This window comes from Fimicolochytrium jonesii (genome assembly GCF_025526975.1).
Source record: "Fimicolochytrium jonesii strain JEL569 chromosome Unknown EV422scaffold_44, whole genome shotgun sequence".
Classification (NCBI taxonomy): Eukaryota; Fungi; Chytridiomycota; class Chytridiomycetes; order Spizellomycetales; family Powellomycetaceae; genus Fimicolochytrium; species Fimicolochytrium jonesii.
In genome coordinates, this window is record NW_026515711.1 from 41,587 (window position 1) to 69,578 (window position 27,992).

At 54.9% G+C, this 27,992-nt stretch overlaps 9 protein-coding genes and 1 non-coding gene across 10 annotated transcripts; 3 read left to right on the forward strand and 7 right to left on the reverse strand.

Moving 5' to 3' along the window:
• Window positions 1-1,578: 1,578 nt before the first annotated feature.
• Window positions 1,579-6,241, reverse strand: EV422DRAFT_339143 (P-loop containing nucleoside triphosphate hydrolase protein). Its single transcript, XM_053066443.1, has 12 exons — window positions 5,991-6,241; window positions 5,614-5,913; window positions 4,810-5,234; window positions 4,658-4,734; window positions 4,322-4,584; window positions 4,174-4,246; window positions 3,896-4,095; window positions 3,631-3,833; window positions 3,235-3,543; window positions 2,961-3,139; window positions 1,848-2,891; window positions 1,579-1,825 (listed from the first exon to the last, which is right to left on the reverse strand). Exons 1-12 carry the CDS (start codon window positions 6,181-6,183, stop codon window positions 1,714-1,716), a joined length of 3,378 nt encoding a protein of 1,125 aa, XP_052920839.1. The 5' UTR covers window positions 6,184-6,241; the 3' UTR covers window positions 1,579-1,713.
• Window positions 6,242-6,250: 9 nt separating this feature from the next.
• Window positions 6,251-8,199, forward strand: EV422DRAFT_547906 (uncharacterized protein). The gene is made up of 4 exons (XM_053071625.1): window positions 6,251-6,672; window positions 6,740-6,857; window positions 6,937-7,803; window positions 7,891-8,199. The coding sequence occupies exons 1-4, from the start codon at window positions 6,511-6,513 to the stop codon at window positions 8,070-8,072; spliced, it is 1,329 nt and encodes a 442-aa protein (XP_052920840.1). The 5' UTR covers window positions 6,251-6,510; the 3' UTR covers window positions 8,073-8,199.
• A 131-nt stretch (window positions 8,200-8,330) lies between these two features.
• On the reverse strand, window positions 8,331-8,719 carry EV422DRAFT_572345 (putative zinc finger protein; the record flags this gene model as incomplete). The annotated part of the gene is made up of 3 exons (XM_053073110.1): window positions 8,331-8,420; window positions 8,494-8,590; window positions 8,688-8,719. 3 exons carry the CDS (start codon window positions 8,717-8,719, stop codon window positions 8,331-8,333), a joined length of 219 nt encoding a protein of 72 aa, XP_052920841.1.
• Window positions 8,720-8,897: 178 nt separating this feature from the next.
• EV422DRAFT_547911 (coatomer WD associated region-domain-containing protein) lies at window positions 8,898-13,713 on the reverse strand. Its single transcript, XM_053071626.1, has 15 exons — window positions 13,555-13,713; window positions 13,354-13,483; window positions 12,937-13,278; window positions 12,640-12,867; window positions 12,360-12,578; window positions 11,930-12,300; window positions 11,632-11,863; window positions 11,430-11,568; window positions 11,128-11,368; window positions 10,909-11,064; window positions 10,641-10,839; window positions 9,808-10,576; window positions 9,652-9,736; window positions 9,316-9,582; window positions 8,898-9,248 (listed from the first exon to the last, which is right to left on the reverse strand). The coding sequence occupies exons 1-15, from the start codon at window positions 13,576-13,578 to the stop codon at window positions 9,009-9,011; spliced, it is 3,642 nt and encodes a 1,213-aa protein (XP_052920842.1). The 5' UTR covers window positions 13,579-13,713; the 3' UTR covers window positions 8,898-9,008.
• Window positions 13,714-13,843: 130 nt separating this feature from the next.
• EV422DRAFT_547914 (peptidase S9A prolyl oligopeptidase domain protein beta-propeller) lies at window positions 13,844-16,597 on the reverse strand. Its single transcript, XM_053071627.1, has 4 exons — window positions 16,552-16,597; window positions 16,323-16,472; window positions 14,398-16,251; window positions 13,844-14,309 (listed from the first exon to the last, which is right to left on the reverse strand). Exons 2-4 carry the CDS (start codon window positions 16,401-16,403, stop codon window positions 14,052-14,054), a joined length of 2,193 nt encoding a protein of 730 aa, XP_052920843.1. The 5' UTR covers window positions 16,404-16,472; window positions 16,552-16,597; the 3' UTR covers window positions 13,844-14,051.
• Window positions 16,598-16,715: 118 nt separating this feature from the next.
• Window positions 16,716-16,789, forward strand: EV422DRAFT_t161. Its single transcript has one exon. It is a non-coding gene; the product is annotated as a tRNA-Thr (tRNA).
• A 127-nt stretch (window positions 16,790-16,916) lies between these two features.
• EV422DRAFT_339355 (uncharacterized protein) lies at window positions 16,917-18,261 on the reverse strand. Its single transcript, XM_053066444.1, has one exon. It carries the CDS (start codon window positions 17,859-17,861, stop codon window positions 17,301-17,303), a length of 561 nt encoding a protein of 186 aa, XP_052920844.1. The 5' UTR covers window positions 17,862-18,261; the 3' UTR covers window positions 16,917-17,300.
• A 1,199-nt stretch (window positions 18,262-19,460) lies between these two features.
• Window positions 19,461-20,877, reverse strand: EV422DRAFT_339682 (uncharacterized protein). The gene has a single exon (XM_053066447.1). It carries the CDS (start codon window positions 20,417-20,419, stop codon window positions 19,730-19,732), a length of 690 nt encoding a protein of 229 aa, XP_052920845.1. The 5' UTR covers window positions 20,420-20,877; the 3' UTR covers window positions 19,461-19,729.
• Window positions 20,878-23,263: 2,386 nt separating this feature from the next.
• Window positions 23,264-24,233, reverse strand: EV422DRAFT_510238 (kinase binding protein CGI-121-domain-containing protein; the record flags this gene model as incomplete). The annotated part of the gene is made up of 3 exons (XM_053068912.1): window positions 23,264-23,407; window positions 23,475-23,798; window positions 23,907-24,233. 3 exons carry the CDS (start codon window positions 24,231-24,233, stop codon window positions 23,264-23,266), a joined length of 795 nt encoding a protein of 264 aa, XP_052920846.1.
• A 267-nt stretch (window positions 24,234-24,500) lies between these two features.
• On the forward strand, window positions 24,501-27,938 carry EV422DRAFT_339362 (uncharacterized protein). Its single transcript, XM_053066445.1, has 3 exons — window positions 24,501-24,576; window positions 24,697-27,364; window positions 27,446-27,938. The coding sequence occupies exons 2-3, from the start codon at window positions 24,887-24,889 to the stop codon at window positions 27,704-27,706; spliced, it is 2,739 nt and encodes a 912-aa protein (XP_052920847.1). The 5' UTR covers window positions 24,501-24,576; window positions 24,697-24,886; the 3' UTR covers window positions 27,707-27,938.
• The last annotated feature ends 54 nt before the right edge of the window (window positions 27,939-27,992 follow it).

Sequence of the window (27,992 nt, forward strand, 5' to 3'; positions counted from 1 at the left end):
TGCATCTTGTTGCATCGACGTCGCAGTGTCGGCTCGACGATTACCGTACGGTCGTGCAGATAGCCGGGCTGGGTTAGGTCATTCGGCGAGAGGCCGCAAAACATCGCATTTACGAACCATCCACAGACATCGATGGGAGGAGCTTTCGTACAAGCTCACCTCAAACACAGGGAACGGCGAGCGGCCGGGGCGAACAGCCCATGTCATCTTGACCATAAACCTCCCGTATCCGCCCCCGCGAGCCCGAATCTGGATCTTGCGATAACTGGCATCAGTGTTCCGTGGGGAAGGTAGAGGGAGAGGCAGGGGAAGCCGCGACCGCCACCTCTGTCTGGTGTACCCCTAACGAACGCTGTCGCCCATCAAGATCCCCTCAAACTGATACGCAAGTCTCGGTCTACCAACTTCTCACTGCGCCGGCAGCGACCCTATACATAGATAGCATCTCCCACAAATCCTACATAGAATCATCACAATCCGGACCATCACAGATCTAAACAACATCGCTACACTACACCGACCCTGTATATAACCTACACCTTGCATCCTAAGTAGATGATAACGTGGAGAATCAAGATGCTCGTCGCTTCCCCTTCTTCTTCTTCTTCCCCGGTTCAGCCGCACCACCGGTCGTCTTCGCCACAGTCTTAACAGGCACCTGAAGCCCCGCCTCGAGCTCACTATGCTGCTGCTCGGCGCCGGCCTCGGCCCCTGCTTTATTGCGCCTTCCGCTTCCAACAGTAGCGTCGCTCACAGTCGTCTTCGCCGCACTGGGACTAGGCGCCGCCTCAAGCTCACTATGCTGCGGGCTATCCCTTCTTCCATCTCCGGCCTTGGTCTCATCGCTCCTTCCAGTTGCGCTACTTACGGATACGGGAGCAGGCACGACGACGGGGAGGTTTTCCACAGGTGAAGGCGATCGCGCCCTTTCTAGGGAAGATGCAGAGGATGTTGATATCCGCCGTTTCGAAGGTGATGGGGATCTCGTCGTTCCCTCTACGGCCGCATTTTTTGCCAAAGAGGACGGGGAGGATACCGATACGCGCTTCACGGGTGAAGGCGATCGCGCCGCCTCTCTTCCCACAGACGATGCGGAGGAAAATACGGGCTTCGATGGCGACGGCGACCGCGCGGCATCTCGTCCCAAAGAGGATGCACCGGAGGAGGATACGCGTTTCACGGGTGAAGGGGATCGCGCCGAAGACGCTGAATAGTCCGAGACTCGACCCTTCACAGGGGACGGCGACCTCGGTCCGCCCAGCGCCGCGTCTCGTCCCGGTAGGGGGCATGCTGAGGATGCAGGTACGCGTTTCACAGGTGAAGGCGACCGTGTCCTCTCCTCCTGCGGCCGCTCCTCCACCGACACGCGTTTCGTACGTGCCGGACTCCACGAAGAGATCTCTCCTTTATCTTCATCCCTCCCGGCTTCACCGACCACTTTGACGGGACTCGGCGACCTACTAATCCCGTTAACATGTCTAGCCGGCGCAGGGGACGCCACAGCCACGGGAATACTCGACGAAGTCCGCGGCGTGGGGGTTTTATCCGCGTCTCGGAGGGGTGGTGGTGTTGATCTTGCTGTGGTACTCGGATTCGCTCTGGGTAGTACGTCGTCGATGCGGGGGTGGGTTGCCAAGCCTTGGATGAAGGCATTGTTGTTGTGGCTGCTGTTGTTGACGCCGGTGTGATTCCCACCAACGCCCGCCGCATCCCTCACCCGTTTCCAGAACGCTTCCTCGTCCTGTTCATCCTCCTCACTCGCCTTTTCCTTCCCCTTGCCCTTCCCACCCTTCCCAATCTCCTCATGCCCATTCTCCGTCCCCTTCTTCCCCCCAACCCCCTCAAACCTCCTCCTAACCTCCCTATACCTCTCCAACTCCGCCGCCGGCACACTCGGCACCAATTCCCGCAGTGCATCCACAAAATCTTGCTCGCCAACAACCACATCCGTCTCGCCCTCCTTCACACAATTCTCCAAATAATACATCGGCGTAATCGGGTGTGGGTGCGGCGGGGTCGGCCCCTTCTCATTCAACTCCCGTATCCGCTCATCGACACGCGCGATGGTCCGCAGGATCGCTTTGAGTTGCGCATCGGAACATAGGGCGTAGAAGTCTGCACCGGTGTAGTGGAACGGACACCGTGCGGCCACATTGCGCAGGTCCAGATCCGGGTCGAGGGTGAATTTGCGCGTGAGGGCCGTGAGGATGTTCAGCTGGTCCTCGTGAGTCTCGCTCACGCCCAGATACAGCAGTTTGTCGAACCGGCCTGGACGGAGCAGCGCCGGGTCGAGTAAATCCGGCCGGTTGGTCGCGCCAATCACAAAGACGTCCCCTCCACTGCTCCCCATGCCGTCGATCTCGGCGAGTAACTGGGAGACAATCCGGTCCATCACCCCGCCCGAATCGCCCTTCTCGCCCCTCTTCGGCGCCACGCTGTCCAACTCGTCAAAGAAAACGACACAGGGCCGAGCATCCCGCGCCTTCTGGAACACGCGGCGGACGTTCGCTTCCGACTCTCCAATGTACATATTCAACAGCTCCGGCCCTTTCACACTCAAAAAGTTCAACGAGAAGTTGGTCGCGACGGCTTTAGCGACTAGCGTCTTTCCCGTGCCCGGTGGGCCGTAGAGGAGGATCCCCGAGCGTTTCTTCATGCCTGAAGCGAAAAGCTCCGGGTGTTCAAGGGGAAGCTGGATGGTGTCATAGATGTTGTCTTTGACGTGCGCGAGGCCGCCGACGTCGGACCAGGTTACGGTAGGGATTTTGGGCGCGCCGATTGAGTCGGCGTGGAGGGAGCGGACGGTGTCGAGGGAGGTGGTGAGGTCCGGGAGCGTGAGGGGGATGCCCGCGTGGACTAGGTCGTGTTCGGTTAGGGTTGGCGACTCCTCCCTGGTGACCAAATCTCCAGTCAGTTATGCGGTTCCTGGTCATCAGCACACTTGTGAGAAGAGGACTTACAAACAACGCGCAGCCCTCAATCGCGCGCTAAACGCCGCCCTCGCAACCACATCCTCCAAATCCCTCGCAACCAGCGCCGCAGTCTGCATCGCAAGCGCCGACAAATCCACATCGGGGGTCAGATTCAACCGCTCGGTCAAGCAGGACAGAATATGCAGTCGCATCGCTTCCGACGGACTCTACCAAAAGAAAAAGAAAAGAAAGTCATCACATAAGCCCTCACGTCCCCGTCCTCACCTTGACACCCCCCCCCCCCCCCCACACCACCACATACCTCCCACCCAACCAAATGCTGAAACACACTCTGCATCCCACTCGGAACCCCCTCCATCTCCGCCGTCGTCCCCACAACAATCACCGCCTGCCCACTCTCCTTAAACGCGCGTGCAGCCTCCTTCACCAACCCTTCCAGCACAGCCGTGATCGCCGGCTCCTCGTTGCTTTCACTCCTAGATTTGGCGAGTGCGTCGATGTGCCGGATGAGGAGGATACACGGCGCAGACGCGACGGCTTTGTCGAAGTGGGCGGAGAGGTGAGCGGTGGTTTTGGCCTCGGTTTCGGTCATTATATCAAACGCGTTGATCTAAGGAGGGAATCATCACACAAAAGAAAATAATCAACAAGTCTGCTACGCGCTTTCATCGGGAAGAACACGCAGACGCACACATACCTCAATCACATCAACACCCACACCCTCCCCCACTGCCCTCACCATCGCGCGTTTCCCGCCCCCTCGAGGGCCATGCACCAAGATATTGCAGCTCAGGCCCAGGGAATGCGACACGGGGTGGAGGCAGGCAGAGACCAGGGCCTGCATGTTCTTGAAGGTTTCTGTGGCGGTGGGTGGGGGTGGGCGGGGGATGGGTGGTCGGCCTGCATGCGGGGTCAATATGAGCGGGATACGGGAGATACAAATGGCGGCATAAACAACATACCGTCGTTGATGTAACTTTTTTGACCGATGGGGAGCCGGGAATGGAGGATGCCTGATTGGACGATGCGGGTTGTGAGGGGGTCGATGCGGGCCGTTGCGGGGTCTGCGGTAGCGGCTGCGTCTGTGTCGGCGCCGATTCTGATAGTGGATATTTGGAAATAGGCCGGTTCCTTCACGGCCGTGTCGGCGGCCCCCGTCGACCTGGAGAGGGGGATATGCGAGGGTGAGATATCTCGAAACGTTGGGCAGGGCGAGATCCGAAATTGGGAGTTGGCTTACCAAATGGAATTGGGACCTTCTTCGCCGTCTTCATCAATGTCAACGATATACGCCTGCATTCGCGCTCGTTCCTCTACCAACCCATAATCCATCGTTAATACACATAATCGCGCGTCCACAACCCCTCAGGACAACAAAATGGACCCACCATCAACAGCAACCCCCACTAAATCGCCCTCACACACCACCCTCTCGCAAGCCTCCAGCCACCGCTTCAGCGCAGCCAGACAGACCGGGAACAGCTTCTTGTCGTTAATAAGGCGGCCGGCCACGCGCGCGATGGTAACTTCTGTCGCTACCGATGGTGGTGGTGGTGAGGAGGCGGGGGCGCGGAGGGTGAGAGTGGATCCGGAGCCGGCGCGCAGGTTATGGAGGGTTAGGGGTGAGGTGTAGACTTTGATTTTGGACGGGCTGGGGTTGAGGGCGGGGCGTGAGTGGGGGTGGGCAGATATGATGAGTGTGTCTATGTGAGATGGCTGCTTACCTACGCGACGCGGACGTCTCCTCGAAACCGTATATTGGAGCCCAACGGGCGGGTCGTCCTTCGCTGGAGACAGAAACCTATCGCGCAAAGATGACGAAACAGCTCAGCACAAACGTGCCTCGAACCTCATTGTGCCGAACCCCCGGACATACCGAACTCCCGCTCAGCACCCCCATCGTCATCAAATTGTCAAACGAGGTCCAAAGCGCCGCGTCCAGATCCACATCCCCGCTGGGCGTCGGGGTCGTGATATGCGGCGGAACGGGTGCCCTGAGCACCGCCATCGTGATTTCATACCCACGGTCCGCGCCGCCCGCCCACTGCCATACACTGTGCGCCAGGTCCCGGTCCGCGAGGGGTGAGGGCGCGTTGTCCAATACGTGGGCCGGAGGAGGGACCGTTGGTTTTGGTTCGAGAAAGACTACCCGCGTATCTTTCGAGACGGTGCCTTGCATGACGGGCAGGCAGAGTATGACGTGGAAAGAGAGCTGTTTGCCGTGTAAGGTGACATTTAGAGTGCTGGATTGGCGGAGAACGGTGAATTTGGTTTGCATGTGTATTTGGAGTGAGCCGCCGCCTAAGGGAGGGATGGAGGAGGTGCAAAGTATGTTTATGAGCGACGCGAATCGATCATAGAACTTCGACCATCATCAACCCATCCAACCTTCATCGTTAAAATCCCATCATCAAGCACGATGATGCGTGTGTAAGAAGAACAACCGTTCGCTGTCGCTCACAGGAATTGCGCCGACGGCGTCGCTCGCTTCGCTCGCGTAGGCGTTCGCCTCATGGCTCGCCTGCCTCAATCAACCCTGCGCCTCGCTTCGCTCGCGTCCGCACTGCTTTTGTCTGCCGCAGACAACCACCATCGCTCGGTTCGCTCACCCCCTGACCACCTCCGCTGTCCATCGCCGTCACTCCCTCGCACAACGCTCCCTGTCGCACGCACAACTCACCTTCCCCAACCCCCTCATAATCCCCCCTCTCCACCGCCTCCAAATAAACCTCACTTAACTCCACAAACCCACAAGGCTTAACTTCACACAGCATCTCTCCCCCGTCCTCCCACTCCCTTCCCCGGGCCGTATTCCTCTCCAAGAACCCTCGTGGTATCAATACGTCGGCGCCATTAGATTGAGCGGTTTCAGTGAGTTGTGCCGCGTGGACGATGAGCGCTCGCTCCGGGGGTGTCGCGGTCGTGGAGGATACGTAAGGAGCGAAGGTATGGATTTTGAAGGCTACCAAAATTCGCTGAGCTGCACAGGACAATAAACGTTAATAGTCTTCTCCAAAGTGTGATACAATAAGGACCATAGCCAAGAACCCAATGCACCTTCTCCCTTTGGCGCGGGCACTCTCTTTGCGCCGGTTTGGATGAGAGAGGTCCAAGTTGCGGGCGTGAGGTGGATGATGTCTTCGTTGGGGGTGGTGGTGACGACGGTTGCCCTGAGTATTGAGGACGAGGGAGCCAGCGGGGAGGAGCCGCCTGGTGTTGCGGCTGAGGAGCCAGCAGCGGGAGGCGTCATTGTTGCAGGGGCTAGTGGGTTGTTGTTGTTGTTGAGGGGGGGGTGGGTGGGCTTGCTTTCTGCCCTGTGCCGAAACTGTGCCCGAAAGCCGTCCCTTCTGCGAGTCGAGCGACGCGTTGGGGCCTCTTCCTCTCTTTCCCTCAGCGCTTTTTTCTCGCAAACAAAACCCCCATTCTCAAACATACTTTACTGACGCCTCCCATCTGCCAGATCGATACGGGAGCACTACAGAGCGGCCTGCTGCAGGTTTTATCGTATTCATCCATCTCTCCCCATCCCACCAAAAACACACCGCATGCGTCTCCCATCTCAAAGACCAGCACGACGATGATCGCAATGTCAACACACCACCTACACCCAACGTTCAACTCCCGCCTCCGTTCCTCCCACCCTCCCCCTCACCACCACCACCCGCAAGCAGACTCAACCTACTCGCAAACCGCTGGGACGCGCAAACTCGCAAGACAGCCTGTTATGCCTATTCCTGAGGTGCGTTTAGTGTAAGGTGTGACGAAACTGGACAAGGTACATATGAAAGTGTTCTTTTTTGTTGTAGTATCCGACAGGCAAGAATAGGTTTGCCAACGACCCGTTGTATCCCGTCTGGTGGGGACATCGAGAACACGTCCCTGGCAAGTCAAAGCCCGCAACACACGCTTTACATTATTGGTCATGTATGAATTCTGCTAGTCCCTGCATCAAAAATGCGATGTGCTAAAAATCCGTTGTTGTGTTGTGTCATTTGCTGTGCAGGTCCAAAAAGAATGATAGACGAAACAACGCAAACGCTTTCCAATGCATGTATCCGGCCCCCAGCACCACCAGCACCGCGGCGTCACTCGTCCTCTCCGGAACATGGGAGGGAGTCGACACCGCGTGGGTTTTATACTATCCCGTTCCGCGATGGTGGGGGCGAGGAGGTGGATAGGAGTAGGGATGGAGAGGGGCGACGGGAGGCGTGGACGGATATGGCGCGGGAGGAGAGCGGCAATGGTGGGGAAGGGAATCATGCAGATGGAAAATCCCCGCAAGCGGCTTCTACGCAGACGGGGGTTGAGGACCCGGCATCGGCCGCATACAGCCAGAAGGACGTCGGAGAATCGTCATCGGGAAAAGGGTCGAATCAGGAATCGGAAAAGACGTCCAATCATTCGCGGGACGCATCATCACACCGAAGCCGCCACGCCCCATCCAACAACTCAGATCGCCCCACATCCAATGCCAGTTCTCATAAACAGTCGAACCCGCCGTCACCGCCACGGTCGACATACCGCCCAATAACGAAAGAAAGCAGCACGTCCCCACTCCGCTCCGTACCCCTCGAAGTCGCCACATCGTCCGCCGTCCGGGATACAGATACATCTACACCATCCCGCCGCGACACTTCACATAGGGCTCCGACGACAGCTGCTGCACCTGTACAACCGCAACCGCAACCGCAACCGCAAAGAAAGGCGCCCGGAGCCTTCTGGGTGGACATCAAAAACTTGAAACGGTCCGTGGATATCAGCACGTCGGGTGGGGACGTGCAATCGGGGAAAAGGGGTCTGGGTATGAGCGGTGGGGCGAGCAGGTCGGCGCATGCTTCGAACAACAGCGCGAGGATGTCTCATCTCCCCGGTACGTATATCCCGTCTCCGTGCCGTATATCACATACCGGTGGCCCCATATCTCACACACCTCCTGTCCTTTTTCCGCACATCACAGTGCCCACGCCACATCTCACCACATCCCACACATCCACGACCCCCTCCTCACATCCCGCCGACAACCGCCCCCGGATCTCCACCATTCTCGACACCTTCCTATCCAGCGACGTCGTCCGGATGTTTGATCTGACCCTGCTGCCGGAGCACTTGAGAGCCGTTGTTGGGTTGGACGTGGAGTAAAATCCACCCGCATTCGTTTCGGGATCTGTCGGGATGTGTGATGTGACCCGGGGATGTGTGACCCGGGGATGTGTCCACACGACACCTCCCCCTCTCTCTTTCCCCCCGATGTGTTTTCGTAGCCCCATATTTTTGTTTCTAAACAAAACAGATTCGCTACTCTAAATACAGAAAACGAGCGTCCCCCTTCCGGCACACCGTCCAAGTCCCGCCCCCATCTACCATCCCGCGTCTATGCATTCTATGTCCATCCCCCTTCTACTTAAACGACGCCTCATCAGGCACCGCCGCCCCCGGATGCTTCGATTCCATGTGCTGGACTAATATCTTGTAGCCCGCCATGGGACCCTGTCCAAAAAACACATCAACACCCCAATAAGTGGGGAAAATGACGAGATGGGTGGATTTTTGTTCCCCGTACCTTACAACTAGGACACACAATCGGCAACCCCGCCGCCCGGGCTTTGAGCTGCGAGACGCCGCCGGCTTTTGAGGCGGCGAGTTTTTGATTCTTTTCCCTGTTTTTTGTCAAATGTGAGGTTTTTTGGGTGGTTGACATTTGCTTGCTGGGAAAGGGAGAGACTCCGATTTTTTTTTTTGAGGGGAGGTTTTTACCTGGCTTGCTGCTTTGCTGCTCCTCGGACCATGGTTGATGTTGTTGCGGTCTGCGGGCGAATTCGAGTTCAAGGCTCGGAAGGCCGCCAGCGCCTCTGGGGAATTCTGGGGAAGGGGAATGGTGGACGTTTCGCTTTGTCCTGACGCGCCTGCGCTTTCCGTTCCAACAGATTCCACACCCTCACTCCAGGTACAGGATACACAACACATGCGCAAAATAGTCTCATTGAGCCCCAAATATAGACGGAAAAGGGAAGGAGGCACAGGCAAGCAGGCAGAACGATTAAGAAAAATAGAAGGTACAAAACACCCCACCCACATCTAAGCGTTCCGTAACCCCGTGCCCGGCGCGCCAACCTGCGAAATCTCACACACAGAGCACAACCCGCCCGCAAACTCCGGCTTGTACGACGCCCGGCAGTACGGGCACGTCGTCGTCGGGCTGCCGCGGTAGATGGGCGTGTACGACGCGCCGCAGACTACGAAGGGGTTGAATTTGTCGTACTCGATCGTTACGGCGTCGGTGGGTGTTTGTTGGGCTCGGTCTTGGAGGGCGCGGGCCTGGGTATTGAGAGATCGTTTAGTCGGTATGCACGCGCGGTAATGTGAGCGCCCAAATGAGACATACCTTCTGGGCGACACCAGGCGAAGGGTTCATCTCCAGCAACTTCTGCGCAAAATGAGCAGCCGTAACAAAGTTCTGCAACCTGAACGCCAACCCCATCGCAGCCTGCAGACTGAGCTGCACGTGTGGCGGCTGCAGCTGACAGTGTGTGAAATATGCGGCAAGTTCCAGCATCCGTGGGGACTGCGTCTCGGGGCTCAGACCCCGCCTGTTGAGTTCCATTTGCAGGCCGAGGATGTATTCGCGGCAGGAGTCGACTAGTTGTCCGATCTGTAGAACCGAAACGAAAGGATTGAGTTACAAATCCACCTATCACAGACCTGCATATTCGAAACTGACCTCGGCAACTTCATCCTCACGGTCGACGACGGTAAGGATAATTTGCTGCAAGATCACCTTGAAGGTAGCGAGCGCTTCCGAGAATCTAAGAAAATCACTCCAAAGTCAGCCGATGCTCTCATCACACAAAATAATCATGCACGAGAATATTCCTACCGTCCGCCCGTAGTCGCAGCATAAGCCTCCTGCAGCTTACTCAACAAAGACGACAACGTCAAAGCCCGATGCGGCAACGGCCGTTCCGACGCGCGCTGCAGCGGAAGCGCAACGGGCGCCAACGGCGCATTCATCGGCATATACACCCTGGATCCTTGCCACGCCGCGAGGAAAAGCGGCTGCAAACGCGTGAAGTTCGTCGCGCCAATCTGTCTATTCAGCAGCTGCATCGCGCTCTCGAACGCTCCGGCTGCGGCATGGTCGGCCGCCAGACCGGAGTTGCGCGCCCACGTGTCGTTGAAGTTTGTTCCGGGCGGCGGGATCCGGGGACCGGCGGTGGATGACTCGGTCGGGGACGCCGCTGCGGGTTGGATGACGTCCGGGATACCGAGGTCTTCGTCCAGACCCCATGCGTCTCCCGCGGCACCGTCGAAGTCCACGGCGGCGTTGACGGAGTCGAGGCGCTGTGCTTCTTGCGGGGTTTCGTGCACTTCTGCCTCTTCATCCGCCCAGCCGCCGGTTTCGCGCATGACTTGGTTTTCCATTGTTGTGGGTGCGGCTTGGCCCTCTCCGAGTAGGCCTTGCTCGAAGAAGCCTTTGGAGACCGCGAGTTGGGGCCAGTTGCCTTGGCGGAGGAGTGGCGTTGGGACTTTGAGGAGTTGCCCGCCTCTTGGGATATCCGGCTCGGACTCCAAGCCGGCGGCGGCCAGGATGGAAGCAGCCTCATCCGTAAGTCCGTGGGTTTTCGCGGCGAGGTAGGCAAGAGGTACTGGAGGATATTGTATCAGATATCCGCTTTCAACCGACAGAATCAACCATCAACAACCACTCACATTGTCCGACATCCTTCAACAACCGAATCTGCTCCTCGATATCCCCAAGATAGAGCGCATTATGGTACCGCGACATAGTGTCATTTCGCTTCTCAGCAATCTTCAGCATCCTCCGGAGCTTATCCGTGTTTCCCGTGCTGAGGTACAAGAACGACAATCGCTCGTAGTTCGCCACCTTCTGATACGCCATTTCCAGAACCTAGGGATCAGTGGAAGGTCAGCCACAAGTAAGGACGCATGCCGGTACAATCGGTGATTATGAACGCACCTGGTGATTTCCTTGCTTCAAAGCCTCCTGTGCCAGCTTCTGCCAGCATTCTTCCCTATTGATGGCCTGCGCGGTCTCGACAGCCACAGCAAGGTTACCACACTCGATAGCCAATTCGAACCGGGTTTTGGCGTCTTTCACAAAGTGCAGTGCGACCTATCTCCCCATTAGCACCATGCCATGTACTCGAGACACCCCACAAAAGATAAGGACACAAACCTCCGGATACCCCTTCTTCTGTAAATACGCAATAATCGACTGTCCGACCAAATTCGAGGTACGGATCAAATGTAGAACTTCATTGTAGTTCTTGCGGACGAGAGCAAGCTTGAAACGGTATTCGGTTGGGTCGATGGCGATGGCGCGGACCTTGCCGTCGCGGTCTAGGCAGTGGACGTTCTTGCCCTTGATTCTGGTGAGGTAGACGGGTTGCTCCACTGTTCGGATGATGCCGTTGTCACTAAAGAGATGCATCGCTTAGCATTTCGTTTGCGATGAATAATCGGAAAAGTGTTTCTTACCCCTGTGGAAGCGCGTATTTGATGTGGTTGAGCGTCGAATACAAGAACACGCCAACATCATCCCATGTTCCACTCTTGATCTTGATCGTCTCGTGTATGAGACACAGTTGCTCCAATTCCTTGGTGGCAATGACGATTGCTGAACGTGGCAAATTAGCAACGTCTCGCTGTCGTGCGCGAAAGAACCACAAGCGACACTTACTGTGCTTGCTAATGAAAGCAACGACCGACATGTCCGGTGCCCACACCACATAGCGTACGCCAGTCACGTTAAGCTCTCCGAGACTCGTTCGGAGTTCGGTGTCGAACAGAATCACAGATGTACTGGTAATGAGGAGAATGTTTTTGGAGCCAGCGTACTGAATATCCTGGACGGTAGACGGTGGCTTGAACTGCTTCACCATCTCGTTGCGCAGGTCTTTGATGTAGATTTGCTTGAGGAGCACACAAGTGTCAGTAGCGGTGTAAGATCGCTAGCCAAGCTTTAACGCGACAAGTACCTGGTTCGTTTTGTCAAGAACCGCAAACCGATTTCGCGCCACAAACACAGCAGACGAGGCCGTCCCGCGCTTCGCCTCAACGCTCTCCCCAGTTCCCTGCCCACGTGGGAGGCTGTAAAGCTCGTAGATACCCCCGTCCTGCGAGGAAGTAATCAGAGCACAATGCTCTGCTGGGTTGTATGATAGGGCGCGAGGTGGAGGCACTTGTCCCGTCGCACCGCGACGGATGGTAATGAGGGGCACGTCGTTACCGGTCTGGAAGTCGTGCGATCGGAGGAATTTGTCCTTCACGTAGTAGAGCATGTTTTGGTGGGTTGCGTGAGCTGGACGCTCGCGCTCCAGTTTGAAAACGATGAGACCGGTGTCATGCCCTGCGTGCAACTGCGTTAGACCTGCATTCCCTGGCCCCCCGGTTTATTCCAAAACTTGCCTGCGGCGAACAAATTGAGCTCAGGATGCGCGGCCATGATCCAGAACCTGTCGTGCTCCCTGCGGAAGGTCTGTAGCGCAGTGCGCTTATTCAGATCCCAGATTCGAATGGTTTTGTCCTCCGAGTTACTGAGAATCAAATCTTGGCGTGGGTGGAACAGAACGGACGAGACATTGTTGTAATGCCCACGACATGTGTCGACCTCCCAGGCGCGAGTTTCTATGCAGAGGAATGTCAGTCCCTGTGCGGCCAATCCGCCAATGCCGGTCAAAATCGCTACCATTCATTCTCCACAGCTTGATCGTGCGGTCATCAGAACTCGACACAATCAGGGGTAGATTTGGGTGGAAAGTCGCCCAGTTTACTCCTCTGTCATGACCCTCCAATACGTATTTCACCATAGCATCGGTGTTCCCAAAGAGCTCCCCTTGCCCTCCAGGCCCTCCCATCCGCATATCGTAATCGACAGGGCCGGTTCCTGGTGCTGCCGCATGTTTTTTCCGCAAACCTAGAAACGCAAAGAGATCAGAGCCTTGTTCCGCGGTGTATGCCCGTCCCCCTCTGTAGTCCTGCCTACCAGAGATGTCCCAAACTCGGATGGTCTGATCCAGGGATGCAGAGACGACCAGGTCGTCCTTCGGGTGGAATTGTGCAGACATAACGTAGTGATTGTGACCGGTCAAGATGGAGATACAGTTGCGAGATTGCCAGTTCCAAATCCGAATCGTCTGATCGTCGGAAGCACTGAGAATCCAAGGGCTCTCGTGGTGGAAGGACAAAGTCCTGATATAGTCGATGTGCCCGTTCAACGTGAAGAGGCATCTCCGCGTTTTCCAGTTCCAAACTTTGATTTTGTAGTCGTCACCACCGGAGACAAACAGTGGCTGGGTAGGATGAAACGCTACAGCGCGTACTGGGCCTGAAAGCAAGACAGGTCAGCGCCGATGCTTCTGGAGGATGCGGCCTCTCTTCGACCGCTTGACGCGTGGCGTACCTTCGTGCTCATCGAACCGCTCAATGAGCGTTCCCATTTTATAGTCCCATAATTGAACAGAGCCATTGTGAAGCGACGCCAAAATCCAGGGGCGCTTGGGGTGAAAAGCCAGACCTTTCACCCGATTCGACTGGCGATCGTGGCGGGGATTAGGCGACGTGCATTAGGAACCTGCGCAGAGGATTCGGCGAGCAAACTCACCTTTGTCTCGAACTTCGACAACATGGTTTCTAAGATGGCAATGGAGCCCAGGCTCGGCGGGTGAGTGTGCCAGGTAGATGCCTGTTGCCTGTAAGTCTATATGCGTGGGAGTTCTGTAACGTGGCGGCGATCAGCGGGAGCAGGGCAATGCGGCGAGCATGGGAGCCTTCCGCAGGCGCAAATGTGTGCCGCCCGTCCATTTAATTTGGTGCAAGTCACGTGGAGGATTCACATAAAAGCGGATGTTTGTTGTTGCTCCCACCTAGGGCGACGACCGCGTCTTGTGTGTTGAGAAGTACGCGAGCTTGCGGTGGACTGGCTGGAACTGCCTTGCTTGCACGATCGCTGAAATTCACGGAACTATTGGCGTACAGGGCGCTGCCCAGTCGACTTTTCTATTGCTTCACGTTCCCGCAAACAAAAACACATTCGCTACGGAACCTGCAACATCTATACGAGTCTACGTACAGTCACAACCGCGGCCCCGTCCCCGCCCATCACTTTGCTACCCCAGTCTCTAACCCATGCTTTTTCGCAATCCGGTCAATCACAAACGCATAGTCAGCAGCCACCTCCTTCAAGTACGCGTACCGCCCGGAATGTCCGAAATGGCCGGATCCCATCTTGCAGTCGAACACGATCACGCCGTCGGGCTTGATCACGTCTGAGTCGCGGAGCTTGGCGACCCATTTGGCGGGCTCCCAGTAGGCGACGCGCGGGTCGTTGAGGCCGGCTTTGACGAGGATGTCGGGGAGCTGGTCGGTTGGGGACGGAGAACGGGGAGGCGGGAGGATTAGTGATCTGCACTGAGGGTCTGCAAACTTGCGAAAGAGAGATGCGTACCTTAGCACCCTTCTTGACATTGTCGTAAGGGGAGTAAGACAACATGTAGTCAAAGTAGTCCTTCTCATTCGGGTTTCCCCACTCCTCGTACTCATTGATAGTCAGAGGTATCTTCTCGTCCATCATGGTGTTGATAACATCGACGAATGGCACTCCGGCAATAGCAACCGCCGCCAGATCCGGCTTGAGGTTGACAGTGGCACCGATGAGCAGACCACCTGCACTGCGTCCCTCAATAGCCAACCGGTCGTTCGACGTGAACTTTTGCTTGACGAGCTCCTCACCAGCGGCGATAAAATCCGTGAAGGTGTTGCGCTTGTTCTTGAACTTGCCCGTCTCGTACCACGCCCGCCCGTTCTCGCCACCGCCGCGAATGTGCGCAATGGCGTACACATAGCCGCGGTCAACGTAACTGAAAATCTGGGACTTAAAGACCGGGTCGATCGTGATGCCGTAGGAACCGTAGCCGTACAACATAGCGGGGTTGGTTCCGTCGCCCTTGAACTTCGTTTTGTCGTACACGATCGAAATGGGGATCTTGTCGTCGACGGGCGTGTCGAAGGGTGCGGTGGCTTTGGTGGATTCTGGGATGGGTGCGTAGACGCGCTTGAGGACGTATTTGGAGGCGTCGTAATTTGGGACGGGTGTCTGCTTGAGGAGCTTCTTCGATTTGCTGACAAAATCGTACTCGAAAATTTGGGTAGGCGTGAGCAGGGAGGAGTAGTTGAAACGGAGGACGGTGGAGTTGTAGGTCTGTTTGGATGTGCCGGCGTCGCTGGCATGGAAGATCTCCTCCGTGAAGGGGACTACCCAGTTATCACCCTTACCGTCCACTTGACCGTCAGATCCTGCTCCGAGCACCCGGATGCGCTGCAGAGAAGCCGATCGCTCGTAGAGCACAAGGTGGTTCTTGAATGGCACCAGGTCCACAATCTGCTTCAATGGTTCGTAAGGGAGGATGTCCACCCAGTTTGTGGCATCGGTCTTGTCAACCGGGCACGAGCAGAGCTTGCCGTTCAGGTACTTGCCACCGCCGTCGGTCCGGATGAAGAAACGGTTGCCCTGGTGCTCAATGTCGTACTTGACACGGAACTCACGCGCATGGAACAAGCGCAATTTGGCGTCAAACTTGTTTGCGTCGAGAACATGGTACTCCCGAGTCAACGAACTGGACGTGCCGATGAAGATGTATTCACCAGAGTTGGATTTCTCCAGACCCACTCCGAACTTGAGGTCGTTTTCCTTGTATATGAGCTCATCCTTTGCGGAATCAGTTCCCAGGACGTGCCTGTAAATCCGGTCCGTTCGGTGAATGTCATCCAGCATAGTGTAGTATAATGCCTTAACATCGTTACTCCATTCGGCCTCAGCGGACGCTCCCTTGACGGTGTCTGCCAAATCTTTCCCCGTTTTCAGGTCCTTGAACACGATTGTGTAGATTTCATCTCCCTTGATGTCGATAGAGTACGCCAGAATGGAATGGTCTGGGCTGACCTTGTAGAATCCAAGGTCCTGATATTCGTGCGTGAACTCATTCTGGTTCAGCAGAACCTCCTCAGTGCCCTCCATCGTGTCCTTTCGGCGAGCGTAGATCGGGTATTGCTTGCCCTTCTCCGTCCTCTTGTAGTAAAAGTACGGAGCGCGGAACACCGGCACATCGACATCATCTTCTTCCAGGCGGCCGATGAACTCTTCGTAGATGGTATCCACCAATTTCTCGTTGGGGGTGAGGTGGAGCGCTTTGGCGTAGTCGTTCTCAGCGTTGAGAGCCTCAATGATCTCCGGACGCTTCTCCTTGTTCATATCCTTCAGCCAATGGTACGGGTCCTCCGTCTCGATACCGTGGTACTTGTGCTACAACAGGAGGGCAGTTAGCTGTGTCCGCAACCAAAATTCAGAACACCCATACAAGCACCGAGACTAACCGTGTAAGGCTGCTTCTTGGCGATTGGAGGCACGGCGGGCTCGGCCGCGACGCTCATGAGGTTAGCAACGACGCTGGACATTTGAATGGTTCCTCTTCGCAATTGTGGGAAGGCGATGGAAGGAACAAGAGATCGCGATGGGTTGTGAGACTGAAACGAGAAACGGTTGACGTTTGCGCCCTTAAGTAGTCGTTCAAAGTTCGGCAAGAGGGCCCTGTGCATCACCCACGGGACTTTCAACGGCGGACCACGACGATCTGTGGAGCAGCGAATGTACTTGAAACGGGACCACAGGGACCACCTTCCGCGGCAGCATGGGAGGTCCACGAAAACCGTGGCGGCCAACATGGTAATAAGGTTGATATATGGTTGACACATTATCAGTTTTGTGCAGCCCTCATGGCTCAGTTGGATAGAGCGTCTGCCTAGTAAGCAGAAGGTCCCGAGTTCGAATCTCGGTGAGGGCATTTTTTCCTTGGCGTCGCACTTGTTTTTGCACGCCGGCAATTCTTTATAGGAATAGATGCAAGTGGAAGAAAGGAAAGTGATTTGCTATACGTATCGCCTCAAAAGTATCGAATAAATCTCCTAGAAAGCTAATCGTACCCAATTCTCACACAGCTCGCATCCCTGCACGACGTGAGACAAAGATAACTGTACGTATATAAAGCACTCCCGACATTTTCCTTGTATCCCTTACACGTGTGGTCTTCAATTGGACTATGATTGAACTCTTGCATCCGCCACAAAATTGGCATGTGCGAACGATCAGGGAGTGTTGGAAGATTGGTCACATACAGCGCACCGAGGTGCCGCCTTCTGACCCCTGTAAACGAGACCTTGACCTCCCGATCATACAACTCTGCATAGTGCAGGTATGCGGCCTCCAAGACCCGAGTTTGCATCGGCGCGGAGAGGCGCTTGAAGCAGTGATCTTCAAAAACCCTTTTATAGGGTACGTTGGTGATTGGGAAGCGATCAAATGCGATCGAGAGTCGATGTGTTTCCGCAAGGTAGAGCGTGTGTATGGGATATGTGCGCGAAGCCCTTCTTAAGGAAGGCATGGCACTTTTCTCGGAGAGGCCGCATCCGCGGGTCACCCTCGATGGCTTGCTTCAGAATGTTTTCCACATTGTTCCAGGTTATGGGGTATTTGGCCAGTTCTGAGGCAGCTCTGGCCTGCATCATTTCGGCGGCGAAGAAGGTACTCATCTCCAGTAACACCAAGAGCACGTCCTCGCTAGTCCAAGTCGATTCCAGATTGAAGGTATCATATAGGGCAGAGAGGAAACACCCGACCTTGTGCACTGGGTGCCCCTTCAACTCAATGCGCTTCGTTGCCGCTACCGTATCACGACTTTCGACCCAGGGGTCAGCGAACATCGTCTCGAAGTATTTGCAATTCAGCTTGAGCCAGTGTTTGTGGACTTTGAAGATGGTTTCTTCAACCTGAATCTCGACGTCGGTGTCAGGTAAGTCGCTCCTGAGAGTGGGCAACTTCGAAGTCGCGGCGGCAGAACTCTTCTCTTCAACCGGCATGATTTACGATGGGCCCCGAGATTTGGAGGCGGTCTTTCACGGTGGTAAGCTTCGTTTCGAGATGGGCGATGTTTTGTAAGATGGTGAAGGGGTGACCGGTAGTGAGACATGATGAACAACGCCAGATAAACCAGACGGATCTCTGCGGTGTGATATCGAGACACCGTCTCCACAAATTTTTGCCCATATTCTCCACCGGTCCACCCAATCCGCATTGGGGTCCTCAGCTCCACCCGTTCCCCCGACTTGTGCCCGCCCCAAACTTTCGAACTTTTGGAAATCCTACAACAGTGCGACCTAGTAACTAGACGGGACCATGGGTATGGCGCAACGCACCGAGAGTGCAAAGCGCTGTTGACTCCTGGTATCTTCTAGAAGAGGGGAGCAAAAACCGGGAATGACAGGATGGGGAACGCGCTGTCGAATGTCGAAGGGTTTGACGGGAACATCGGTTCCTAGCTCCGTCGCCTCAGACTAAGCCGGAACATCACACTCAGATACAGACTACACACTCACAGCGTTCCAATCAAGGTCAACTAGGAACAACCGGTTCAGCATTGTTTTCTTCCGGTCCAGATTTTTTTTGTCAAAGCAGCGCTTTTCGATGACTTCAATTGTTTCATTCCTGTCTAATGCCTCTTTCCTCCCTGCGTGCCACTACTGAACTATGCTGCTTGTGCTCCATACAAATCGCCTCGATTTGCGCAATGCCAAACGTCTTCCAATAGGCCTACATACCGTAACATTTGCATCTTTGTTTTGTTATTCCAGTTTCGGACATTGTTCCGATTTGCGCGCAGTGAGAACATGTCGTCGATTTAGGATCATCGTTCGCCAGAAATTTGAGCGGGGGTGCCGTCGACAGCCGGTGCGTTTGAGAAAGATACAGCGTGCAGATTGGGTCGTCAACGTAGCATTCCAGGAATGATATGCATTTTTGAAGACACGACCGAGAGATTCTGCTCTGTTGCCTTTGTGATACACGCCTCCACATTCTCCCAGTAAATCCCGGGAAGCGTCTCCACAGCTTTGGCATCCACTATATCCGCAGCGAAGAAGTCACTCATTTCGACGGAAATGACCAAAACCCACAATAGGCCCCAGAGATTGCTTCCGGCACAAAAGTCGTAGAAGACAGCAAAAAAGATTCCTGCTTTCGCCGCGGAAAGATCTTTCAACGTGATGCGCGGCAGTCTTCCCTGCGAGTAGGGCGGCACGACCGGTGCTTTCGGTAGAGTAGGCTTTACCTCCCACTGGTACACTCGGTCCTTCGCTACATTCGCTGTCCGTTCCTGATTCTCTCGACCATATTATAGAGATTTCTTTCATTATTCTGTTCCCTCTTGGCACCAAAAGCGGACATCTCGCGAAGGGCGGGATCCGCGGGTCATCGTACGATGGCGGTTACAGCGAACACCGGGGGTCATTTTCCTGAGTTGACTTTGTTCCGTGTGGAGGCAAAGACTTCAGATTGTGGTTGATCGGCCCAATTTTGCTTCGAAATATTTGCAGTGCAATGTCAGCAGGGCTTATGTGCACCTCGAAGATTGTGCCGTTGACGTCGGCCTCGATATCAATATCGGCGTACGGATAAGAGGTCTTCAAAGCTACAGCGTCGGGAGCTGGAACCTCCTCCGTGGTTGTGGTGGTAGTAGCCATGTTTCAGACTATACATTGTCAAACGTCAATGTGTTCGTCCGCGCGTTAACCAATGCTGGTATTCCACCTCTATGTATGAAACGGATCATACTGTATCTACATTCCACTCTACATCAAGTCCCTGTAACATTGTTGGCTATCTTCGCATACGCCGCTTTCCTTGCACCTTAGTATCATTGCGTCCATCATTTCCTCACATCTCCCAACCGTTAAGCAGAGTTCTGGCCACCTTCTCGCCAACGAAGCGCCTCCTCAATCAACAATCCCACCATTCTCTTCTTTGCCTCAGAATACGTATGCAAATCAACACACCCCATATTCACCGCCACCTGTTTCGCATGCGCATACCTCCTTCGCGCACCCTCATCAACCCGAAGGAAATCACGAAACGCGACGTTGGCTCTCCAAATGGGACTGTCGGACCATATGATGTGGACGTTGTAATGAGTAGTGGTTGAGGGGCGTTTGCGGAAGTAGTGGCGTGTGTTGAGGGGGGTGGGGTTGGGGGAGGGTGCGATGCCCATGTATTCGTAGCCCAGGGTGCGTAAGATGGCGAGGATATCGAGGAGGAAAGAGGAATGGTCGTCATCTTTATCGTCACAGTATGGATAACCGACCATGATATCCACAACGGGCTTTGCTAGCAATCCAGGTACAGCCGTAGACCCAATATGCTCTATAAACGGCCCTCTCCTCCCCCCGTCTCCCTCCCTATTACCCACTCCACCCAACCCAACTCTGTTCGGCAACACAGACAGAAGGTTGGATTTCTCCTCCTCGAATAGAGCTGCGTAGGCCGCGTGGTGTGGTTTGAGTGAGATGGGCTCGGCGATGGAGGCGGCGGTGTATGTGGGTGGGGTCCATTCAATGAACGGCGGCTCGTTGGGGACTGCTGTCATGGCGGTCTGTGCCGGTGTGGTTGAGGTGGTTGACGTTACTGTATGTCTCTCGCGTTGGGGTCAGGGGGTTCCGTTTGAAAGACTTCGCAACTGGCCAGCATTTGCTCTTACATACACAGTTTTGACGTTTTTGTGAATCATCATGCAGCATCTGCCGCCGCTGTATATTCACTATTCTACTATCTTTTTCAGTCCGGGATACTATCTATTTGCAATATCCAAACGGCAAGATCATTCCCCCATCCGGAGCCGAACGCGAGTATGGACGAGAGACGGCCCAGGTGGTAGGCCAGGTCCAAAGGTTGGTGCAACACCCGACGAGGGCATGGAGCGTGACGAATTTCCACTTGGTACTTTCTGCCCGCCGTCGCGGCGATGCCCTTAACGCTCCTGCCGCTTCAATGTATACCACTTTGCATGTGGCTGCAAAGAAGGATGACCCAAGATGGTAAAGTGTCTAAATGAGTCCAATCCAACATGAAGGCCTCATGTGCGCCACTCACTCTCACTCTCACTCTCCCTCTCTCTCTCTTTCGCTCATAGGGGACCTCGGGCAGGCACACCGTGCATCTACCTGGAAGGAACGGTCCGCCCCACTATAGGTGAGAATCAGAAGCCACACAGATTACCACGCACATTACCAAAGCCGATCGCTTGAGGTGCAGCCTGGATTTGGGCACTCGCGGTACGCTCCCTCGACTCCCGCAGTCGCTTGAGGTGCAGCCTGGATTTGGGCACTCGCGGTACGCTCTCTCGACTTCCGCAATCGCTTGAGGTGCAGCCTGGATTTGGGCACTCGCGTTGGCACCATTCTACCAAACCCACTCCCACTCCCATGCCCACGCTACCTGCCTATCTACTTCACCCCAACTAACTCACGTACACTCCATTCCCCAGACAAGTCACCATGAGAGTGTCAAAGCCACGGCGACGTTCCAAACCCTCCGAGGCTGGCCGAAAGGCAGCAAACAGACTCAGGCGGAATGAAAACATGCGGAAGCTATTGAAGACGGCGGGCGATCCTGAAGCTGGAGCCGAGCATAGAACTGTTGACCAGGGTTCGTCACATCACGCTGTGCTGTCTGTCTGACACTGTCAGACCCGTCTCGACTTGCAACTCGACTGACCAACTGTTGTATGGCCTTGTGCCACCGGTTCCGACGATGACCATGCGTACATAATGCGGGCAACAAGAAAGACCGAGCAGCAAACCAAGCCGCATCCGTTCGGAAAGCACCTTACCCACAAAGACTTCCTTGAGCAGTATACTGGGGAAGTTGATCACCGGTACACCCATCTGTACACCGTTGTCGTTGCCGACCGGGAAACGGATGAGGTAGTCTTTGTGGCAAGGTTTCATCCGTTTGCGGATATGTCAGCGGATGACAGGACTCGTTTCGAGGAGATCGCACTGCATCTCGACCACCAGCGACAGGGGCTTACCCCGTGATGATAAATGGTGCACAGACGTCCGGTACCATGATCGGTGTTGGCTGGCGTGCGGGTACAGATAGTGGAAAAAACATGGGGATCTATCAAATGCGAAAGAAGGATTCCGTCAGCGTGGAGAAGTGGGCAGCCTTACAAGCTGAGTTACCAAAGATTGAGGCGCATTACATCTACTTTCTCAATAAGCTTTCGCCTTACCTCTTATCTTGCATCAAAAAGCGGGCAAAGGAACTACGCGTGCCAAGCATTTCGCAAGCGGAATTCGGCAACCTCATTGCAGACGACTCCTTCGCCAGCAATATCACCGCCACATGGGATGATTTTGGCAATAAATTCCACCGTGATAACGATAAATCGAAATTCACATACGGAATCTGGTTCCCAGTATCGGACAAGACGGGCAAGCTGAAGAGCAAGGCGGATGGATTCGCCTGTCATGGTGGAGTCTTCGTGAATGCGGACTACCGTGTGTATGTGGATTTTGATGCGTGCGACGGCGTAGTTGAGATCGTTTGGCGAGGGCCTGAGGATGCACATGCAACCACATCATCCGTCAGAGGCCAAGACTGGAATCGCCTTGGGACCTCCGTTCAAATCAATGAGAAGCTGGCAAAACGGGTCGAACGGTTGTTGCAGCTACGGGAGGAGGAGGGTATCAATGCCGCGGCGGGACGCATCCATGGGGTTGCGGAGACTTTAGAACGATTGCGCTGATCCATTCTGATTTGTATGTAATACCATAAACTCTACATATATACAGTATGTGTGTTTTTTTTCGTACGCCGGTCGTAGTGTTTTTACACCTACAAGTCGTACATTTTACAGCAAAACCCAGGCCTGGGGAACCGACGACCTAAAAGGTCCGAACGTTTCCCCGACAAGCAAATGAACGGAGTTTGCCGCCAAGTGATGCTGGTAGTGTGGTTGTTGAGTGCGCCCACCAGGCCGTGTTAAACCAGGGCCTGCACGGATATGAGAGGAAATATGGGAAGCCGTTGGCTGGCGCAATGGCAAACGAGATGGCCCGCGTCAAACTAGAAGCTTTAGAGGCTCACAAAAACCTTGGACGTGGTGGGCGGAAGAAGGAGAAGAAGGTGTTGGTCGATGGGGATCCTACGCGGGATATCCAGGCATCGCGGCTCGTGAGGCGAGTGTGGTGTGCGGGCATTGAGTATGACCCTTCGTCAGCGTAAGCCTTTAGATTTCCAGATCCAGATTCAGAGGCATAGAACAGGCTCGGGTCTCCCTGTTGGGTAGTGCCAGGGTTGTGTTTGCCGGATGGGGGCCATTGCGTGTGGAGGGTAGTGGAGGGGGCCATTGCGTGTGGAGATGTCCGAAGGGACTGCATCAAGGCACCTCGAACCGAAGTTGTGACCAGATCATTCGAATCCCTTCTCAATTGGTATACCCCTTCAGCGCCATGGTTCCTATGACAATGGCAAGCAAGTCATCTGCGTTTGTTGATGGTGTTGCAACCTGCGCAGGACCCTTTTTCCATTTGACATTGCCATTCCTGCCGTTCGCACCAGTCTTATAGATCTACATAGGAAAAGATCAGCACAGGGGAAGGGGTGTCCTACTGATTGGTGGAATTGGGTCAACCCACCTGGGTCACGACATCTAGGTCCACCAATTGACCAATCCTCTCGATTCCGGTCCTGCGTCCCTTAATCAGCTCCTCAAGCTTTCGATGCACTTCTGCTTGCTCCTCATCTACGCCAGGCACCCCAGCATCACCGATTGTGACCGCGATCAAGGACGACGGAGCGGTATCTGAGATCCCAAATGAGCGCAGGGCGTCAGAGATGTTGTTCGTTGGTGAGAGATTGAATATGACCTCAGAGTATAGTGTGCGCGTGCGCATCAAGGACGACGACTGAGCTAGCAACGCTTTGAGGGCGCTGAGCTGCAGGAGGGTTTTGTCCAAAATCTGCCCCCATGGGAAGAGTATTGCGTCAGTCGGAAGTTTGAATTGCGATATTTCACAGCAAGCTGATCGAGCCAGGATCCACGTTTCTGTGGCGAGACGGTCACTCACGGCAGCTCCGTTGAGTAGAACACAGTTTGGCACAACACCGCTCCCAGACACGATGAACTGCTTCAATTCCTTTGCATTCATCACATCCTCAAAGACAGAAACATACAGCTGTGCCTGGCCCCTGGAGATGGACATGTAGGCCTGGCCAGAACCGTCTTGGGCATCGTTGTCATTGTTGTCCGACGGCGGGAGGCAGGAGATGGGCTGGAGCGGTAATGACGGCGGTGGAGCGCCAGTTGGCGGGGCCGAGTCTGCCGTTGATGTGGACGGGAAGAGAGCGCCCAGCGGGATAATGGCGTAGGGCGATGCGGCTGCAGCTGTGTACATTGTTCGACGTAAGCGAAGAGTGCGGTATTGGGGTAGATCTTGCTACATATGATGGCGCGTGGATGGCGCGTGAGAAAAACAGCCATGGACAGGTTTCAACCTTCCGTCCGCACACAAAGAAGAGCGTACATTCACTGGAGCAGGGTGCAACAGGAACCTCAGCGTCCTTTGCATAACTTTCCATTGCTTTGCCTCATTGCTGCCGCTGGTCGGCAATACGATGACAACGGTAAAGCCGCCCACGTCATCGACCACGAAACACACGAATCGTATGCGTAAATCGGGCATCGACTGGTGGGAGGACACCTACGCCCGAATTCAGAGTCTCGGCTGGCTCGGCCAGGTAGGGTGCGCAGTGCTACCTTTTTCTTGGTGGGATGTGAATAATCTAGCGGCCCGATGTGGCGGGACAGAAACCCCTCAAAACGCATGCTGAGAAAAACCTTTCTCTAAACACATACAGATCCATTAACCCTTGCTCTCCCATCGCAATCAAACGCGAGCCGGTGAAAACTGAGCCCCGTGAACGATCCGATAGCGCTATCCACATTCTACGCGAGGAGCCGATCTACGTCAAGAGCGAGGCTGTGGTTCGGGAAGGGAACGGGACGGTTGTTGGTGGGGATGCGTCGGGACCTTTGGAATTGGGTGTGATGGACGAGGAGGTGAAGGTGGAGAACTTGGAGTGTGTCGGAAGAGCTGCGGGAGCTGTTGCGGGGGATGCAATTGAGGGGGCTTTGGGGTCGGGTGGGGTCGGTCAGTTGAAGACGGAAGTCGGCCAGAAGGGAGCTGTAGATGGCGCAACACACATCGCTTCGACACCAGTCGCGTATGATCAGGCAGTGAAGAACGAGCCTGCGGACTTGAGACAAGGCCAGCCCAAGACGCAGATGGACTCTGGGCCACCCGAAACCGCCATCTCGAACGAACAAGAAACATACCCCACCCCCGCCTCGCTCCCAAGTCCCGGCCGTATACCCACCTTAAAAATAACCGTTGATGACACCCCATCCTCCGGCGTTATATTGGAAGATATCAGCGACGAGGATAGGGATGTGAGTGACGGAATGCAGCAACGAAGGAGGTCCCAAAGTGTGACTGCCACGGTCGGGGAGGATGGGTTGGTGGTGCGGGATGAGATGGAGAGTAGCGGTGTGGCCGAGACTATCATCAAACCCGATGTGGATTTGGATGAGATGTCCATCATTGCGAACAAAGTGTCGGATGAAACGTCAACCAATGCGATGAACAAGTGCTCCGAGTCAGAGACGACTGAAGCCTCGCAGCAGCTTCTGTTTGCGATGTCGGACGATGAGATCGAGAGTGAGGCGATGACCGAAAGCTCGACCTCGGCCAACGAGCTCAAGGCGTTGGACTTGTTGCTGCGGCCGAAAGATGAGATGGAGAGGGGCGATGCGAGCGACGTGTTCCATACGGCTGACGAGCCGCAGTCCGAGATGATGGACATGTCCCCGCAGTCTACAGAGGCCATTTCGGACGATGGCATGGACGTTGATGACACTAGCGATAACTTCGAGTCGGGCATCAAATCTGATGTGGACACCGCACGCCCGCAATCGCCTATAGTAATAGAGGATGAAGATGATGAGATCTCGGCTGGTGGTATGAACGAGGGCGTGGAAGTAGTGGTGTTGGATTCTGAAGATGACGAGGATATGTCGATTCCTGCACCGAAATTCAGTTCGAAATCCAGTATCGCAGACAGGAAAAAATCGGCCTCGGAATCGCTTCTGCAAACCACGACCGAGTCAGAGACGAACACGTCAACCATGGAACTGGTGGACTTGGTTTCCGACGACGATACGCCCGTCGATTCATCGACAAAAACCTTGAACTTTGTTCTTTCAGCCAAGAAGAAGTCGACATCGCAACCGCGTATGGAAGGTTTGAACGACGGTGAGGGTGATGATGAAATATTGAAACAACGCCGCAGTTCCGGCCGAAAAAGTCCTGGAGTAATCCCGGATGACGATGAGATGGATGAGGATGTACCTGCGTCGTCACCGAGCGGGCCCTCAGACTCAAGTCAAAACGACTTGGAGCTTGATGCGTCTTCGTCAGCGCCGATCGGACCCTCAAGGACACCGTCGTATCAAAGACAAGAAATTCTGCGTCAGTACCGTAACGCCGCCAAGCAAAGTGCGCAAACTGCAACCTCTACATCGCCACAAGATATAACCACCACTACAAGCAGAAGCACTGCGGGTAACAATAAGATAAAGAAGGCCCCTCCATCGAGGAGGAACCCGGCGAGAGCTGTCAAGTTGGAACAGGGATCTCCACCCGCTCCGGAAGCGGCACCCATTGTCGACGTTATTGATGTCGATAGTGAGTCTGAGGAGACGATAGCCACTGCCGAGCAGCAGTTTACACGCGTCAAGCGAGAGCGCTCCGAGTCCAGCACAACGGTCGAGGGACCACCGAGGAAACGCACAGCACGAAACGTCGCCGTCAAGCGCGAAGCCTCACCTGTCATCACGGTACCCGACCACGACGGTCTATCTCCTGAAGAGCAGGCGCAATGGAAACGGCGCAACCAAGCGTTCGACCGCATGGTCGTACAACTCGTTCTCGGAGGAGGTACACAGAACACTTTCCCTAAACCGGGTTCCGACACCATAACTCGGTACGGCGATCGCGGCCAGTATGCCGCCATGAAGCGCGCGTGGAACCCCAATCTGCCACACCATCCCCTCGAGCCAGGCTCCATCGTCATTTGCGGCGGCATTAGCCACCTGGACTTCCTGAAGAAACCGTTCCCCTTATTTGTGCAACGCAAACCGCGCGAGTGGTTGTACGTGGGCCACTACACCTGCAAGGTCGAGCCACAGAAGGAACTAAGTTGGGGGCAGTTGAAGGAGACATCGAGCTTAGCATCCAGGACATGGATTAACAGGGCATTGAGAAACCCAGATTGGGGAGAGTGGTTCTTTGGCGACCTTGGCGCGTCAAGGGACCAGGTACTAGGCATGCCTTTGGTCGCTATTGAAGAGCTGCTCGACGAGCTGACCTCAGGCGCCGGGAGTGAGAACAAGATTGGTGTTCACGAGCTTGAGCCGCAGGAGTATGACGACGCCCTGTTGAAAATGTTAGAGCAGGTGGCTGCCGAGGTATGTCCACCAGACCGGACGGTCCCTTCATTCGATGTGACCGAACTGATCCCTTTATCACGTCACCACCCCACATTGCAGCCCGAAACCATTGCAAAAATCGAAGGGATCGCCGAAAAGGGGAAGGCAACTAGAAAAAGGAATGAGGCACTGAAGCTTCAGGCCGCGAACGATCGCGAAGAGATAGGGGTGTCACCCAGAAGGAAGAAGGCCGGCGCTGCTACAAAGAAGGCCACCGCCGCTGGCAAGAAGAAAAAGAAGACCGCCGCTGTCGCAGACGAGTCCGAAGATGATTTCGAGGATAACTCCAATGATTACTCGGACGACGAGGACTACCAATAGATGTGCTTTTTCCATACCCCTTTTGTTCACCACTTCATTCTTTCACGTAGCATTTGTACAGATCTATATACCTTTTTCCTGTCTTAGTAGGTTCTTTTTTAAAGGGGTTTGAAGTCGGCGTATGTATACTCATGGATTGTGTGGGATTTGCGATGTCAGATAGTGAGATAGCTTCCTGTGAGAATATATATTTCCGATGCCACCTTTCAGTCATCACTGTTCAACGACGAAAGATGTCCTCATATTTTCGCGTAAGTCTGATGTTTTCCGAAAACTTCTCCGAAAC